The sequence below is a fragment of the Seriola dumerili genome, unplaced genomic scaffold (assembly GCF_002260705.1).
Source record: "Seriola dumerili isolate Sdu_G_001 unplaced genomic scaffold, Sdu_1.0 BDQW01000242.1, whole genome shotgun sequence".
NCBI lineage: Eukaryota > Metazoa > Chordata > Actinopteri > Carangiformes > Carangidae > Seriola > Seriola dumerili.
The window spans coordinates 8,857,205-8,875,493 of NW_019174497.1; the positions used below are offsets into that span (position 1 = coordinate 8,857,205).

Consider the following 18,289-nt stretch of genomic DNA (forward strand, 5'->3'; position numbering starts at 1 on the left):
AACGGGAGGGGGGGCGGCTATAGATGGGTAGAAGAAAAGAAGAGGTGATAGAGAAGTGGAGGCGGAAGGGTAGAGATAGAGGTGGAGGGTCGAGAGGAAAGGGAGAGAAGATTATTTAAAAGAGAGATGGAAAAGGACTAAATATTATAACAACATTGAAAAAACGTGGCAGTGACATTGTGTTGTGCTCTGCTGTTGGGTCTACACACTGCAGGAGTGTTTACGGTCTCACTTCCTGCCTCTCTGGGCTGTTAAGTTATATTAGATCAACACGCCCATAATAAATGATGTTACAACAGGGCTTCATTAATCAGAGAGATTACATAAAGTTAGTTATATCGATCACTCAGGCTTTATCTGTGTCTCCATCGAGACAGAAGATGAAACCATTGTGTCAAGATGTTGCACAAATGTGTTTTTCCCAACAGTCTGAACCAAAACATATAAAGACAGGATGAAAATTAAGCAGTGCTGATTTATTCTGAAAAGAGTTTGATAAGGACTTTCACTGCAGATACCAACAATCTGGTTGTAGCTACTGTAAAATGTAGCCTACTATTTTTAAATTTGGCCATATTATGCTGCAACATTTAAGCCTGCAAAATTAATCTGTTTCCAGCAGGGTTTTATGTGGCACTTCTATAAAGTTGGGGGACTCACAAGAGAACGGTCACATTTCAAGCTGCAAAGCCACAGATATCCCAGTGTTAAGACCAGTACAAGCCAGGCTCCAATAACCCTGGATCCTACATTTCCCATAATAAAACACATAGCAGGTTTGTGTCAGATCCTCTCTTCTTCTATCAAAAAACACATGTGCACATCTGGTTCCACAGGCTGAGTCGAACTCCTTATGACTCGTAAAATGACCACCAGAATAAGAGAGCCCAGTACTGGGTTTATTAAAAATATTTCACTTCATTCTGCAATAAAAATGTGCATTTAATATATTAGCATTGGCAGGTAACTATGTGCATATATTATATCAAAATCTGACATACTGCAGTGTGCATGTACACAACTATAAAACAATTAATCTCCACATCGCAGACGTTGCTCCATTAGTGGTTCCCACCCTTTTTGTCTTGTACACTAAAACTGGAATGATAAGATGAATAATCGATAAGTTAGTAAATCAGTAACCACTCTGACGATCAACTAATTGTTTACATTCCCTTTTTCAAGCTTCGAAAAATATGAAGAATGCTGCATTTATCTGTTTTATATCAATGGAAAGTGAATATCTTTGCATTTACTTATGTCACTCGGAACTGATGTACATTTTTCATCATTTTCATCATTGTTTAATGGACATTTATAGATGTCACAATTACTTAAATAGAATTGGAACAAAAAGCTTTGAGATGCAAGCAGCTCAATCCAAAAGTGACGTTTCTCTCTGTCTTCTCTCCGATTGTTTATTGTGTTTCAACAAGTCTTAGAGGCTGAAAGAGAGAAAGTACCAAATATTTCAAAACAAAAAAAGTTCTAAAACATCTGAAAATAATGAATTTCTAAAGCAGATTTTTTTTTTTGTCATTTCCTGTGACCCCTTGTTGGTTCACATCCCCCGAGTTGGGAACCAATGTTTGATGTTGCCACAAGCCCTCACTGTTTCAAATGGTTCTAAAGCTTTCACACTTAAAATAAAGACGACACAATGCTGGAACACTATGAGGTATAATTAAAATAGTGAGGATGATCTTTATTGTAAATATTCTTTTCACCTGGGGCATGTACCATACAGTCTGTGAGCATATTATAGGCCGGACACACACAGACACACACACACACAACTCCCACAATTCCCACCCCCCCATACACACACACACACACACACACACACACACACACACACACACACACACACACACAGTCATTTGATTGGCAGCTCACTTATCAGTCAGGGAGCCAGAGCACCACGGTTTACACAAGCACAAAGCAATCCAAAGGCCCGGATCACTGCAACACTACTGGCTCACATGACTCATAATGTACACAGTGAGACGTGAGAGAGCGAGTGATACTGAGAGACAGGGAGAGGGGGAGAGAGAGAGAGAGAGAGAGAAGAGGAGTGATACGTTACTCGTTGCTCACCAGCACAGCCCCCAATCGGCAGTACACTCCTAAATGTAATCAAATGTTTAAACAGTAAATTTAAGATGACAAACAAGTTATTGATGAGTTTTATCATCCTCTGTTGGCAACAAGAGGAACTGCAACAACAACTGGCTCAGGTGCTTCTAGAAAAAGGTGCAGTTTCATGATGCAGCGGACTGAGTTTCGGAGACCTGATATTTGCTTTCCTGCTCAGGTCGCCAGTGATGTCGACGAGCTGAAGACTAATGACGGCAGCTTCATGCCACAGAACCTTTCACTGAGAATCCTGATCCCTGACGATGTTCATCTGAAGGAACAATGCTGTTTTTATGGAAGCAGATTGTTTGTGTTTGTGTAGGTGTATGTGGGTGTGTGTGTGTGTGTGTGTGTGTGTTCACAGACAGTGAGAGGAGCCACTGGTCTAGACCTCCTCTGTTAAAGTGACTCCCAGGAGGCTCCTCCAGCATCTCCTCTTTCTCCTTGCATTGTCTCGGACGCCGACTCACCCATACGACCCCCTCGGCTCCTGTCCTCCCCCATTTCCTCCTTCTAGCCCTCGTCTGCTTCCTCATCCCCTCACTGTACTCTTCTCTTCATCCTCATCTCCTGTACATCACTGCGCATACTGTATGGTGGCCGTTCACCTTGGTTTCTCTCGTCTTCTCTGCCTTTAATTATATCCAACCTTGTTGCTTAACCATCTGAACGCTGTTTAAATACGTCTTTTCTGTCCTGGCAACAACACAACTCCTGACAAAACTCTGAAAATAAACATGACAGGAACAACATCATTTATCTGTGACATTAAATTAAATTTAAGCTACAGTTTGTCATTTTTTGGAACCTTTTTACTTGAAATATGCTGCAAAAACATCTTAATTTGAAGAGGTGCTGTCAGAGGCTTCTGTCACCTGCCTGGCAGCAGGGCAGAGATATTCCCTTTTAAAGTTTCTGAGCAACCGTCTAACAAGCACGAGAAGTCAGGGGCGGGAGCTCACAGCTGTCAATCAATACGTGAACATGCTTCTGGTCGACTACTCCTCTCACGTAGATGCTTCAAACCAGTATTAGATGCTGACTCTAATGGCCGACTTTTAGGACAATAAGCTCCCGAGTCCTGAATCACCAGAGACAGCGCGCACAGTTTACTTTTGTGTGTCATGCTAGTACAAGCTGGATTTCCACAATTTACATACTGTAGATCATGTGCTTTGTGAAGGCACTTCCCCATACCTCACTATGGTTATTATATTATTAACTGTATTTGTGGCTGAATGTCCATAATGGTAAAAATCATTCTTGATTTAATAACAGGACTTTTCTTTTTGACTTTCGTTGTCACATAAGTCTATACAGTCTGTACATACAAATTCTCAATATATGCACATGAAAAAAAATCTGTTCATACTGTGTATATACAGTATATGTTCCTGTGGTAATAAGCTGAACTGTATCTACAGCGCATTCAGAAAGTCTTCAGACCCCGGCACATCTTTCACATGTTGTTATGTTCATGTTTCCCTCATTCAACTCTCAATACGCCATAATAAAGTGAAAACAGAACTTTAGACATTTTCGCAAATTTATTAAAAAAGGAAAAACTGAAGTATCATATTGACACAAATATTCAGACACTTGAAATCTCAGTTTTCATTTTGTCATTACGAGTATCTTCATTCTGACTTGAGTGCATATGTAGCAAAGGAAAAAAGCCATCATCAATAGAGCTCTGATGCTACAATACACCATCACCATGGTGACAGGTAAATAAAGCAGAGCCTCGATTTTAACCCCAGGGAGCCGGAAATATTAATGTGTGAGAATCTTTTAAAAAACCCAAACACAGCAGCAGCAGTGAGAGTTAAAGTTTTCACTAAACCCACTTCCTGGAACACAAACCTGAAGTCTACCAAAGAGCAGCTTGACTCTCCATAACGCTGCTGGGAAAATGTTATATGGACTGATGAAGCTGAGGAGAAGCCGGTGATGCAGCAGAACAAGTAAATCTGCTACAGAATGACTTCAGACAAAGACAATCCACCTTCTGGAGTGGTCCAGTCAGAGCCCAGACTTTAATTCATTAGAGACGCTGTGGATTGAGTCACAGTGAGTCACTCACATGAGACATCCCGAGAATAAGTCTGAGCTGATGCAGTTCTCAAAAGGAAGAATGATCCTGAACCTTTAGCAGGTCTGATCAGCAGCTACTGGAAGTTCAACCAGTTATTAAACCCAAGGGTTCATTTACTTTTCCCACCGACACAGTGAATGTTTAATGGCTGTGTTCCAACTGTTTGTGTGTTATTAGCTTCAGCTACTTGTGACTTAGATGAAGATCAGATGACATTTTATTACTGATCGATACAAAATAACAGATAATTCCCAACAGTTCACTGACTTTTTCTTGCCACGGTCTGTACATCTGCTCCCTGCACTGCACACAGACACACAGAGTACAATCCCTTGTATGTGTCAACATACTTGGCCGGTAAAGTTCATTTCAAATTTGCTTCAAGTGATTAAATGAAAGCAGCAGTTGAATGACTTTCTCTGCGTCTTCATTGCATTGATCCTTTCCTTACAACATTCCTGCTTGTGCATTGAGCCTCTGAGAACAAAACAACAAACAACATTAACTAAACATGTCTGCACCATATGATCATATGAAGTTTTTTGTCTTTAGCTGGACACATCTTGCTTCCAGTATAGCTGATCAAATAATTTAGCTCATATCCCAGAAACATTATGGTGTTTAGATAAACATCAGATCACAGCAAGTTAGTTTTATTTTTTTGTATTATTTTTTTTCGGGCTTTTTGTGCCTTTATTGACAGTGCGGTAGAGAGAGACAGGAAATGGGGAGGCAGAGAGAGAGGGGGAATGACATGCAGCTAAGGGCTGCCCGATGCGGGACTCGGACCGGGGCCGACTGCAGCGAGGACTGTAGCCTCTACACATGGGGCGCCTGCTCATCCAACTGAGCTACTCGACGCCCTCGATCAAAGCAAAGTTAATACTGTGAATTAATGCAAACAGCATACATAAATAATACAATTACATCAGTTTTCAGCCTGCATGTAAATGAAAACATACAAACCAAAAAATAACACTTCATGTCAGGCAGCTATGCACATGAACACAACTGAGATGGTTATATCACAATCCATTATTGCAGACTCCTGTATAAAAGCCTGTAGAGCTGCAACAGCTTGTCGATTAGTCGACTGAAAGAAAATTAAGCTGCAACTGTTTTGATGATTAAATTATTATTTTTCAAGGCAAAAAGCCAAATATTTGCTGGTTTCAGCTTCTCAAACTTCTCACTACAAACATACTCAGGTAAAGGTTTTCACCCGGCGGTCTGAGATCAGGAGGCTTTTCTTCACTTGAGGGCTGACTGCACAGGAGCAGGTGCACACAGGTTCAAAGGTCAGTGTGAATGAATCTGAATGCATGTGTGTGTATTAAGCTTCATGATCTCTTTAGGGACGCTGGAGTATTGTTCCATCTTGTCAGGGTGCCATGACATTTGACTCTTGACCTCTCAACTGTTTGTTCAGTTTAATATCTGTGAACAAGCTCGGCAGCTCCGAGCTACAGTTGCATTTATTGTCAGTCGCAAAATGTGCATGTGCATGTGCGTGCGTGCGTGTGAGTGTGAGTGTGAGTGTGAGTGTGAGTGAGTGTGTGTGGCTGTAAAAGCAGGTCAGGTGGTGTTGTTTGCCCAGGTTGCCTTAACACCCTGGAACAGAGCGCTCAGCACAGTAGGAGTAAATGGTCTGTCTTATCACTGCCGCTGGGGGGGCCTTGTCATAACACTGGCCATCTCTCTCTTTTTTACACACATACACACACACACATCCACGCAAACACACCCTTCGATTGTCCAGAGTCACTCTGACCAGAGATCAGAGCCACGTGGCCCACAGCTATCCCACACATGCAACGTCTACAACCAGCAACTACACACACTCCAAACACCTGACCTCCATTTGGTCTGCTTGACATGCCCATGTATTTCTGAAATCATTTGGACATCACTGACAAGTATTGATGATAACCTTGAAAGATGATCATCACATGCATCATCGAACCTCTGTTTCCATGCCTCAGCTGGACGGCAGCTCGAGGAGAATGCATGAATTCTTTGGTCACTCAGGTTAAACAGCCACCGCCTCAAATAGAGAGCACGTCAGCCGTGAGTTAAGCCCTCACAAAGCTCCCTGGGAAGAGCTGGCAGAGTGGTAATTACTGCTAGAGCGAGCAGCTCGGACGTAGATTACGCTACTGTTGGTCGAGGTAATGTTTTCTCTCCTCCCTCATCTATGAAGCCGTCGGCGCCAAGGTCAAGGGTGAAACCGTTTACAACAGTGCTGAGTTGGGGAGGCATAATTCACCACAAGGCTGTCCCCTGGGTAAATAGCAGGAAAGGGTAATAACTCATCCACACACTGAACACAAATAGTGTTTCCTCTGTAACCCTGCCAGCTTCCCCCTTTGGTGTATCAGACTGCGCACACACACACACACACACACACACATACCCTCTCCTTGCAAACACACACTGATGCAAAGACACTAACACCTTCTTGAAAAATCGCTGCTTTTATGAGCTAATTGTGAAAAAATTCAAGAAGTCAAGTTCAATAAGGTGCAGGTTGTGTCACCTGCACCTTATTGAACTTGACCCCATGCAGATATAATATTTGCATACAGATGTGGGTATGACTGATTGCAGTCATATGCAGCTCTCTCGTCAAGCTATCTGATTGTGAGCATGAGAATCGTTTGCGTCCGAAACCCAATCAGTCACCATCTAGCCAGTTTAATATCTGTCAGTAGAATCAACCCTGTGCGAGTCATTCTGCTGATGCTGCTACTTTCCTCTTTCTTTTTCCCCTCCCACTTACAGTACGCTCTTCAAGTTTCACGCCCTTAACAGAAAAGAATATTAAAAAAATTTTTTTTAAAAATCACCCTGGAGATAATCATCGATGAACACCAAAATTTCGCAACATGTCTGCGCTATCTTACACAGAATCTGGAATGAGTAATACGTGGTATTAATTTTAATTAAATTAATCAATGACAATGCTTGTTAGGGAGGAGAGAGAGAGGAGAGATGAGGGGAGGAAAGGAGGAGGGGTCTGAATGAGTGTGAAAAAGATTGAGGGAGAAAAGAAATGCATTCACACCTATCATCTAATTATACAACAACATTAATCCCATTAGGGCTGTAACTGATTGCCAGGGTCCGAACCCCGGCTGCTCCTGCCTGGGCCTCTTGTTATTGCAGTGGAGCCTCAGCTCCGGCCTGCTCCAGCCTGATAAGAACTCTAATCACACTTGGCGATCTCTATCTGCACCGGAGATCAGGCCCCGCGGCTTATCGAAAGTTCACATCAAGCTAAAAGCAGAACAAAGAAGGAGAAAAAAAAAACAAAAAAAAAAAAAACAAGGGAAAGCCACCAAGGCGCTGTGCGAGTCTTCTGGGTGTGTGTTTGTGTGTGCGGGTCCTTGGAATTTAGACATGCTTGTGTGTTTTATTTCACTTTGGCTCACAAAGAATGAATTAATCTCTCAACTGCGCGTCCATATAACAATCACGTGACCCGAGCCTGGTCAGACATCTGATAAAAAAACAACACAGCAACACATTCCTTTCACACAGCTGCAACACACTCAGCTGAAACCTATCTCGAGTTTAAGAATCTAAAAACATCTCTTCTGTAAGCTTTAAAGAAGTTCAACCACTGTTTTCTAAAAAGAGAAAACACACAAGAAAAGGAGGATGAGGTTAGTGTGGTGATTTCCTTGTCTGGCCTCTGCAGGCGTCCTGGTTTGCTTTAAGCTGTGGGAGGCAGCGTATTATTCATGCTGACCTCTGAGCTCTAGCACTGATGTCATAGGAACCAGGCTTTCTCACACTCTCACTCACACACACACACACAGACACAGAAACACACACACACACACACACACAGACAGAAACAGAAACACACACACACACACACACACACACACACACACACACACACACACACACACACACACACACACACACACACACACATACACACACACACACACACACAATCAGCAGTGACGATCTGCAAGGTGTTATCTATCAACCATCAGCAGGCCTCCTTATCAGCCCCAAACATCTTTCACAGAGGGGTGGGGGAGCAGCAGAGCTGGCTGGGCTGCCATTAAAAACACACCACAACACATTCATCTACCAGTTATGTATTCCACACACTTTTTCACTCTTTCTCTATCTCTTTCTTCCCACTATCTACCTCCACTCCTCCTCTTCTCCTCCCTCTTATCACAGCACATTTTTCCTGCTCTCTCTCTGCTTTTCTCTTCTTTTAATTATCTAGAGATCCACCCCCAGCCAATCGCAAACAAAACCACCAACAACAACATGACAACGCTGGCAAAATGGCATGCAACTGCCAGATGTAATTACAATGTGCCCTCCATCCTCCATCTCTCCTTCCATCTGCCCAGCCTCTCCCCTCTCTCTCTCTCTCTCTCTCCCTCTCTTGCTTTCTGCGATATCAGCAGGAGCAATCGCCGCCAAGTTTTATCACGTCTCCCATCTCAACCGCCAAAATATAAGCCCAGGGATCCAGCCTCAGTGGGCTGCCTGCCTGCCTCCTATCTCCCAATCAAGGAGAGGAGCCTTATCAGGCTGAAAGATCACCAACCGTTGGGGAGGATGACGCACAAAGAGACACAGACAAATATCTATCAGCTACACAAACACCCCCTTCTCCTCCTCTGCTATGGGCCTCCAGAAAGCCCTGGACTTAATCCACATTTGTTGTCTGTGTGTGTGGTGGGGTGGGGGCTGAGGGGGTGTTGAAAAAGATCCATGCTGTGTTGTTGTGTTAATGTACCGCTCTGTTGTGGGGGGATCGTTGTTGTTGTTGTTGTTGTTGTTGTCATCAACTGTTGCTTTTCTGGTGGCTTTAAAAAAAAAAAAAGTTATTTCAGGTCAGAGGATTAGGGGTAAAGCTACACACCACCAACCTACGTCACTTAAGGTGGGGCACAAGGTATAGATTTTTCATTTTTCATGACATACCTAAGTTTGGACGAATATTAAAAGGATACGTGACACTGTACAAGAATGTTGCCAAACTCACATTGTGTGTAATTAGCTAGATTGTTACTGAAGTCTGTAACTTTCAGATCAAAGAATAAACCGTTCTGATCAGACATTCCATGCTGATATTTGACAGAGACACGTTTTGGTAAACACGCAGCCCTTATCATTTGTTTACCTACTGGAGGTTATTGAAGGAAGCACCTGTAGCCTCCTCTCTATCACAAGCTACCACGTTCTCAAAAATCCAAATAAGAACTAACATGTATTTTACTCACAGCTCCTCCTTTAACGGAGACTGATGCTTCCTGTAGCTTTTTCTTTTATTCTCACAGCGACTCTGACACTTTTTCTTCAACCAATCAGCTTGCTTGACACGCGGGTTCACACAAAACATTATTGAAATTTTAGTGGTGAATGTGACAGCCCATCTAGCTTGTTCTCCAGAAGCAGAATTTCAGCTTTGGTGATCTATAGTGTTGAATCCAAAATAGTTCAAAAACAAAACAAAACAAAACAAAACAAACAGCCTTCAATAAATACTGAGTTACCTGTCTGTTTCTAACCTCATGGGCTCTTACCCAAAATGTAAGCATGCATACACCAAGTATGCAAATAAAGTGAGAGAAAAAATACAGTCTCTGTTTCAAACTATTTTGGGTGGCTTATATTCAAATGAAACATGTCAAATCAATTTTCATGTCAAACAGCTAAAAGATTAAGATTCACAGCATTATATAAATTCTGACACCTGCTTCACAGGTGCTCACTGTGTTACAGGGGTTTGTACAAAGGAAGGTTTTAACTGTGATGCAGCTGCAAGAAGAGCTGAGTTTGCATCAACACCAACACAGACTTAGTTACTGCTCCAAACACACAGCACAGACGAGAGCGACTAATTATTACAATAAACAAACATCCATCACTCGGCTTTAGCTTCATCACATGACTCCTTTTCAAAAAGGACGTTAGAGGTGTCCTGCTGTGATAATGAAACTCAACCCAACAACACTGACCTGGTTGGAATTTGTCATCAAGGATGGGAATTGATGACATTTTATTGATACCGATGCCATTATCGATTCTGCTTGTTTACCAATTCCTGATCAATTCTCTGTGCGGAAGAAAAGCCGGCCTACACAGGTTTGTGCCACAGTCACACCCCAGTGCTCCCGCTACAGTCCTCTTTAAAAACTAACAGGTATAAACAAACAATATTTATTCAATAAAATATTTTCTATAGAATCATAATATAAGAAAATAGTACAATTTAACACAGAGCATTGTCCACCAATTACCTTTGGTTATACAGTGTAACCATAAGCCTACAGGCTATGACTGCAGCTTTACTATTTATTTTATCAGCTGCATCAGGCCCCATTCATTTACTGAGAGATGTGCATCCATATTGACCTGTATATGAACATTTTAAATTCAGTATTTAATCAATAGTCAATGTCAGTCCATTGCTTTCAGTCCAGAGCTGTAACTAAACCTTGACAGAGAGACTAGATCATTTTGTTCTTTTACAAAGCCATATATTCTTATATTTTAAAAACTATATATTGTCTGTCATACAGTATGTATGCGCATATGGACGCATGGTTATCTTTTCCAGACAGAGACTAGAGAGAGATGCACATCAACTTAACGTTACTGTTATTTGCTGACATCAAGCTCAGAGAGGAGAGAACACTATATTTTTCTCTTTTGGTGAACAGAAGGACCATTCCACCTCATCTTCTCATCAAAGTTGGAAACACAGATACCCGCTTTGGCACGAGGGGGAGTCAGGGAGTCTCATTTGGGGGACCCTATACAACTTGCGTAGTGAGCGTATATGGCCGCCCGTCTATGAAAACCATGCTGGCATCGATAAAAGAAGGAATAAAAAGAGGAAGCTCAGAGGAATATGTTTCCAATGGTTCTTCAACTGGTTCTTAACTGGAACCGGTTCTGGATTCCCACCCAGCAAGCAGCACGCTAAAAACAACATGGTGGACACAATGCATTAGTGGTTATAGTAGTAGTGGTGGCAGTGGTAGTGGTAGCACCACTAGCCCCCACCTCTGCTGAACCTCCACACACCCCAGCCAAACAAAGTCCTTATCACTCTCACTCTTTCCTATCAAAATGTCTGCCAAATCACAAGAGAGTCACGGGGCTGAGAGCCTGGCTGGCCTCAACAGCAGCCGGGACCTGGTGTACAGGGAAGCATGGTGGACCAGAAGCACTGATAAAGACGGCCATGACACCCCTGAGACGCACACATGTACACACACTCTCTCATACACGCTAAGTCTAGTCTGGGTTTATCAGCCTCAGGGTCTGGAATACATCTCCAGGCCTCGCTGCTGGCTTTACTGTAGGTGCCTGCTGGGAGTTCACAGCTGATAGGCCTCTCTATGGAAACAGATATGAAAAAACAGGAAGTGACAAACCATATGTATATAGGCTACTTGTAGTAGCACACCAGAGAACTTCATGAATGATAACCCAGCAGATACACCTGATCACCACACATCCCGTCAATGAGTACAGTGGTACCAAGGAAGTCAGCAGCCAACATTCACTTTAACTATGTTCACTAGTCGTGCATCAACACCTCATCATCTTAACAGTGCAACTAAGAGCACATATGTTAGTCCAGGTTAGTTAGTTAATATTACTGATTACAGGGCTGAAAAACCAAACTCCAAGTATGTGGTTGTGTCAGACGAAGTAAACTTGTTTTTTTTCTATAGAAAACTATAAACTATACTTATCATTACTCAATAATATTCCATGATCATGATGTTTAAAAGTGGATTTACAGTATATCTGTTAGCATCAACTAAATGGTTGACCAGTTATGGTAATAATAAAGTGCACTGTGTGTGTGTGTGTGTGTGCAATTTTATGACATTAACTAAACTAACTCACATCTGACAATGTTTGATAATGGCCTGACACACCCTAATGATACTGTTGACAGTTTTGCACTTCAGCTTTTTAAGCTAACATTAATGTCAGTTTCACAGACTGACAGAACAGACTGCTTCACAGCTCTGGATCCTGGAGGTATCACTTGAGAGCTTAAACAACAATAATCAACAACAATAATCATCAGTTTTCACACACGTGTGTGAAAACTGTATGGTATTCACGCTCAATATCTACTGAGCTACCTGCTAGCTAACTACCTGATACTGAATTGAGACAAGTGACTGAGAACATTTAAGTCAAGTGGATCTACCACTCTGATGGAGTTTTTGAGAAGCAGAAAGAGACAGCCGAGACAACTCTTCATTCTGTTACAGAGTGATGTGTCTTCTTCTATAGTACATATCGTACAAACACCAGCATACAGAGAACCAGACAATAAACCAAAACTTTTATTTTCACTGAATTATTGTTAATTATATGTCTGTCACCTCCAAAAGCCTTAATCAAGACTTTGTTAATCATGTATGATTTTTTTTTTTTTTTTTTAAATATGTTATTGCGAAGTTTCACTTCTTCAAAATCTGACTTAGAGAAAAAAAATATTTTTCAAATGATAAAAATTCGTTTTTAACCCTTAGTTTGCAGATAGCACCGCAACTTAATGATGCGTAACACAAATAAACACTACTCACAGGTGAGGTTTGCATTCCACCATGAGAGAAAAGGTGATCTCTGCCATTAGATGTATTCATTTCAAAATTTCACAGAAAGTGATTCTTTCCTTGGTTTATCTTTTGAGATTTAAAAATCAAAGCGTAAACACACCTGCTGTCAACAGAGGCAGGCACTAAATGTGGTTATTTGTTCAGAAATGTCAACTCAAGCATCAACCTAATATTATATCCTTATATTATATACAACTGTATTGAAATAATATGATACCATAGAGCCTAGATTTCCAAATGTTGCTGTTAGACACTGGGTTTCTCGGAACACGATGACACAATCACTGATGACAAGATATTATTATTTGCTCAATGTGATAACTTACCAAACAAACTATTCTGCTGATGTCATGGTTTCCATTCCAGCTGTGGCTTCCAAACAGATACTGTAGGCCTACATCCACACTTTTTCTTTAATCTCTAATCTCCACTATAATTACATTAAATTCAGACTGAGACTCCTCATCAGCGTGTGAAACAGGCCTCAAAAGCACAGGCACGGGTTAATCACAACATCATTAATATGCTTTTATATAAACTTTGAACATCAGTCACCTGCGATAAGCGTTCACACGTTTTATAAACAGGAACAACTCGTCAAGCACGGAGACCAGCCAAGCGCCAGACCAAGAAAAAGGCCTGTCAAGCGGCTCCTAAGATGCATTATTGAGTTAAAAGGATAGATGAAAAAAAAGATCCAATTGTAAGCAGCTATCAGCAGAAGAGATCAGCCAGGCGGCCTATCTGACGCCCCATCTCTGGAAAAGAGAAGTGAAAAGCCAGAGGGAAAAATGCAACGGCGGCCTCGGCGCTGGCTCAGACAGAAAACAAATAAAAAGGATCCAATTTTAATCTTTATCTGAGCTCACATCGGATCGCTGCTTTATCTCTGTTCACATCGGCTTTTTCAGAGAACACTGACGTTTCCACAACAGAATTAAACAGGAAGCCACGGCTACAGTTTTTAGCTGCCAATGGACAAAAGCATTCTTTGCAGGGTACAAGGCTGAATGAAAACTTTTCTAATATTCTTTCACAGTCTTGATAGAGTGGGTGCCAAAGTGACGCTTTAATAATTTTGAAAGAAGAAAGAAAAAGTGCAAACCAAGGCTACATTACTGCTTAATTTTGAGCAAAATACTGGAGCTGAAATCTATTTAATTTGTGAGGTTCAATTGGATGATATTATCAAGTGCGCAACAGAGTCTCGTGTGTAGGTCTGGCTTGTGTTTAAACGATGTTTAAACATAAAAGCGGCGTCATAAAACTACTGTGGTAACAGTCGGTTAGGTTTCATACTAGTTATTAACTTTATGGTGAACGCACAATTCAACAGAAGCGCCGCTCTGAACGTGCGGCTTCTTCTCTGGGTGCGTGTGGCACACCGCACACGAGCTACATGCTCACAACAAAACAACATCAAGTAATGAACTTGTTTCATGCTTACGTTTTATCTGCCGGGGTTTGCTCTGTTTTCTCCGGGACATGGTGGCTCTTCCCCTCTGGTCGGGAGCCCGCTTTGGACGGACTGACGGAGCGGCAGAGAAGCGGTCTGGTTCTTCTGTTTTCTTCTTCTTCTCCTCTCACCCCACCTTTTACTGCTTCGACGCGGCGCTCCGAGCAGCGACCGGAGAAATCCGCATGACCCGCCTGCACTTTGATTCTTCTTGCCACGACAGCTAACGTGTGTCTACCTGTGGCTGTGTCCTATCTGTGGCTGAGTCCGTTTACTTGTCGCTACCCGCCTTCTCCTCTTCTTCTTCTCCTCAAACGTGCCTTCACCTCACTTTTCTCTCTCCGTTTTCCTGCTAACGTTATTCCTTCGCCGGGCGCTCCTCCGCCGCTCCCCCTAGCGCGTTTGTATTCGAGCACAGTTGACTGTCTTCAGAAATATCAACGCTGATGATTAACAACAGTTTTGTGGAGGTCAGCGGAGTGACTGCTGTTGTTCTCTGTCAAGTTTCCTCTCGCCGGTCCGCCCCCTCGGCCGCCTGCACTGTCTCTGAACCAGGGAGCCACTTTCGATGGAGCTCCAGCGCTACAGTCAACTCTGCTTACTAGGTGCAGACGCGCCTCGTACGTCTGACGTATGACACCGGACTCATCTCCTATTGGTTCACACCCATCCCTTGTAAAGCAAGCATTTTTTTAATCTGTCAAAATAAAAAAAATAAAAATACATATTATACTTCATATTTCAACTGCGTGATTGGGCAAATATTATATAAAAGTAGTCTAAAACATAAAACATAAGTGAATCAATAATACATATACTCTGGTGAGTCAAATTAGTATTCATTTATTTATTTTATTCCTTAATGATATATCTGCCCTAAGAATCACCATTTTGTCATGTTAAAAAATACAACATATAATAAAAAATAATTCAAAAAGGAGAAACATTTAATATGTAACGTATTGTAGGCTAATTGTTTTCCAATAGTTTGCTTCCTTAAAAAAAAAGTCAGGCTAAATTTTTTGTTAGTTGTTTTTTTGTTTTGTTTTGTTTTTTGTTGTACCCCAAATAAAGAGGGACAATTTGGTCCTCTAATGGAAGGCTAATAGAATTATTAAGTTCTTGGCACTAATGAAACTCAAAAGATTGGGCCTCATCCAAACGATTATTCTCTTGCAACCTACCTGAGCAGTGTGCCCCCCTCAATTAAATTGACATCATATGTTGTTCAAAATTCTTATTTTATCGAGTGTGTAATACATGATATTGTTGAGTGATTTCATTGTACTGTACTTCAGTCCTTTAACAATGATACAGACATGAGATTAGCTGGGATTTCCTTTTGGGCTGACTACAGGCTGCTTTGGTTTCCTGCATGGATGACTCAGATTGAAGTTATTGCATTACAAAGTACTGTAGAAGTATTAGATTATGATGCATGTTGAGGGTGAATTTGCCTTTCATTTCTAAGATTTACAAGGTAAGACAGTTTTAAGTTGGTTTCATGTTTGTATATTTCCATCACTTAGATATAGCAGCACACTACTGAAAGTTTCACATTTTCATTGTACAGTAAGAAACTACTTGGACAGTGAACTGTAATTCAGGTTTAATTCATTGGTTCCTGCAGAATCTCATTCCATCCAGGGAATTCAACCAGCAACCCCTTGGTCATACACTTGCTTTTCCAAATATGCTACTAGCCTCAACATGAACAGAGAGAGGAGCTGGACTTGGCTTATCACCAACTAAATTCACTGGTGCCACCTAGTGGCCATGTGTCAAATCATGAGCGCGCCTCACAGAGAGCTGAGAATGTGAAAAAAAAAACAAATCACATGCCTTATGCTCTTTAGAGCTCAACAGAGCAGTAGCATGGAAATTAGCCATGCTTGCAGGACCAGGGTTCAAATTCTAGGATTCTGAGAAGCTAACATTTAAAGTAGCTCCAAGTTTAAACTTTAGCTTCGTGTAACCTACACACACATGCATTAGAGGAAAACCCAACCTAGAGGGTCTTTGGTATTGTGTTGTACCATTGTGAGCCTCATTTGCTGGAATGAGGTGAAATGCCCCGTCTAACACATCTCTGTAAAGCCCATAGCTTATGATTCACATCTTCCTCATACTCACCAAACCATTCAATGAGTCCTTATACCCTGTATGGAAGCATCTGCATTCATTATATTTCTGCACTCATTTATTCAGGTATTCTTTCATTTGTCATCTCAACCACATCTGAAGGCACCTTCTTTACTCCTGGACATCACTTGTTGCTTAAAGGCCTTTCTTGTTTTGTGGTATGCACCCACTGATATGTTACAGAGTATCCACTCTGAATACTTCACCTTTTTGTCCAGCAGTGGGTAATACTTTGGGGATTTGTGTGGCTTACTAGAAATTTAAGTCATTAATCCAAATTCCAGACTGTTTGTTTGTCATTCTTTGATTTAAGTTGGGGTCAGTTGAAAATCTTGGTCATGTATTAATGTCTTGACTATTTTCCAGCAGTGAGCTCATGATGACAGACAGCGGTCAGACTGTTGTTTTTATGGATTTTAGTCACATTGTGCAACATGTACAACACATAACATATGTGGAATAGTCACCTACTGCTTATCCCTGCCAAGAATGACAGATGTGAAAAACAAAATGACCTCATTAGTTTCTGAGTCAACTCTGTCTGCTTTTCAAGGGCAACAATATTATGAGAACATAGGCTTTGATCTGCATGCTGCATGTAAAAAGATGCAGACTAAAAGATGGACACTATCTGGAAATTCAGGGTAAACAATTTTTAATCTGGCTAACTGAGAAATAAATGTGTTATTTTGTATCTTGCAGACAGATGATGTCATGGTCAAATTGTTTCACAATCGCATATTAACAAAGACCATCTGCAACTGCTGTACTAACATTTATGTTCCCCACAGAATACATTTAAATATGATCTCTTTACTTTTTATCCAGTCAAATTTTTTTCCCCAATAATTTGGTTTATGACCAAATACCTGCAAAATTGTAAACTCTTAGTCACAGCAAGTGGTCAGTTCAAATGCATCTCTGTGATTGACTTTGGTTGATATTAACACGGAATATAACCCTAAACCTGCAACCTGGTACCACTCCTTCTATTTTCCACCCCTTCCCCAAGAGAGCCTGTGTGCAGCTGCCCACATGTGTCACAGCAGGTGGACTGGGCAGACAATGATGTTGCTACATGCTACTGTAGATTAAAGTTCCCATATATGTCTTGTGTTTTATTTGAAGTGTTGATCCATAAGAAGATATATTATTGGTTTTAAGAACCAAAAACCATCTCAGTGTAGTTTTACATCTCCTCTCTCAGACTTTTCTCTAGATCTCTAGTAACAACAGGTTGGTGAGCCAATCAGAAGAGAGGAGGCTCTCAAAATCTCTTCTGATTGGCTGACTGTTTTCTGAATGATCAAATAAAAATATAGTAGATTTCAGGTAAAAAACACTCAGAGAAGCCAAATCCTGCAAGGTTGGATGGTGGGTCCAGGTGGGCGGGGCTTGGGGCATAGCTGAGAACGGTGACTGCTTTGTTGTGATGTCACAAAGTTCCAGAAGTCCTGACGGCTGGTTTTAAGGCTCAGTTGCTGAATACAGGCTGTGTACATTTCTCTGTGGACTGAGGCTTTGATACTTTCACAGTATTAATATAGAACCTAGACCTGATCTATAATCACACAACACATGGACATCTACCTTTAGACTATATGGGACCTTTAAGTGTTTTGTGTCATTTGTATCATCTGTCAGGTTAGAGTGGAACTGTGGTTTTAACAAACTTTGTTTTTTTTAATGGGAGACATATTGACTTGTCTTAGCAGGAAAAGCACAGGTGTAATTAATGAGATTGATTAACGATAGCTGCTTTCCATTTGAGTGAGGCAGTTCCAGGACCCAGTTCTGTTCATGACATGCCTCAGATACTTAATGGAA

At 41.4% G+C, this 18,289-nt stretch overlaps 1 protein-coding gene across 1 annotated transcript in view; it reads right to left on the reverse strand.

Annotated features, from left to right (window-relative positions):
- zfpm1 (zinc finger protein, FOG family member 1) overlaps window positions 1-14,873 on the reverse strand; it is a 112,313-nt gene extending 97,440 nt beyond the window's left edge. The window contains exon 1 of the mRNA XM_022756264.1: window positions 14,312-14,873. Coding sequence (XP_022611985.1) covers window positions 14,312-14,351 — 40 coding nt within the window. The 5' untranslated portion in view covers window positions 14,352-14,873. The remainder of the gene's footprint in view (window positions 1-14,311) is intronic.
- Window positions 14,874-18,289: the final 3,416 nt, after the last annotated feature.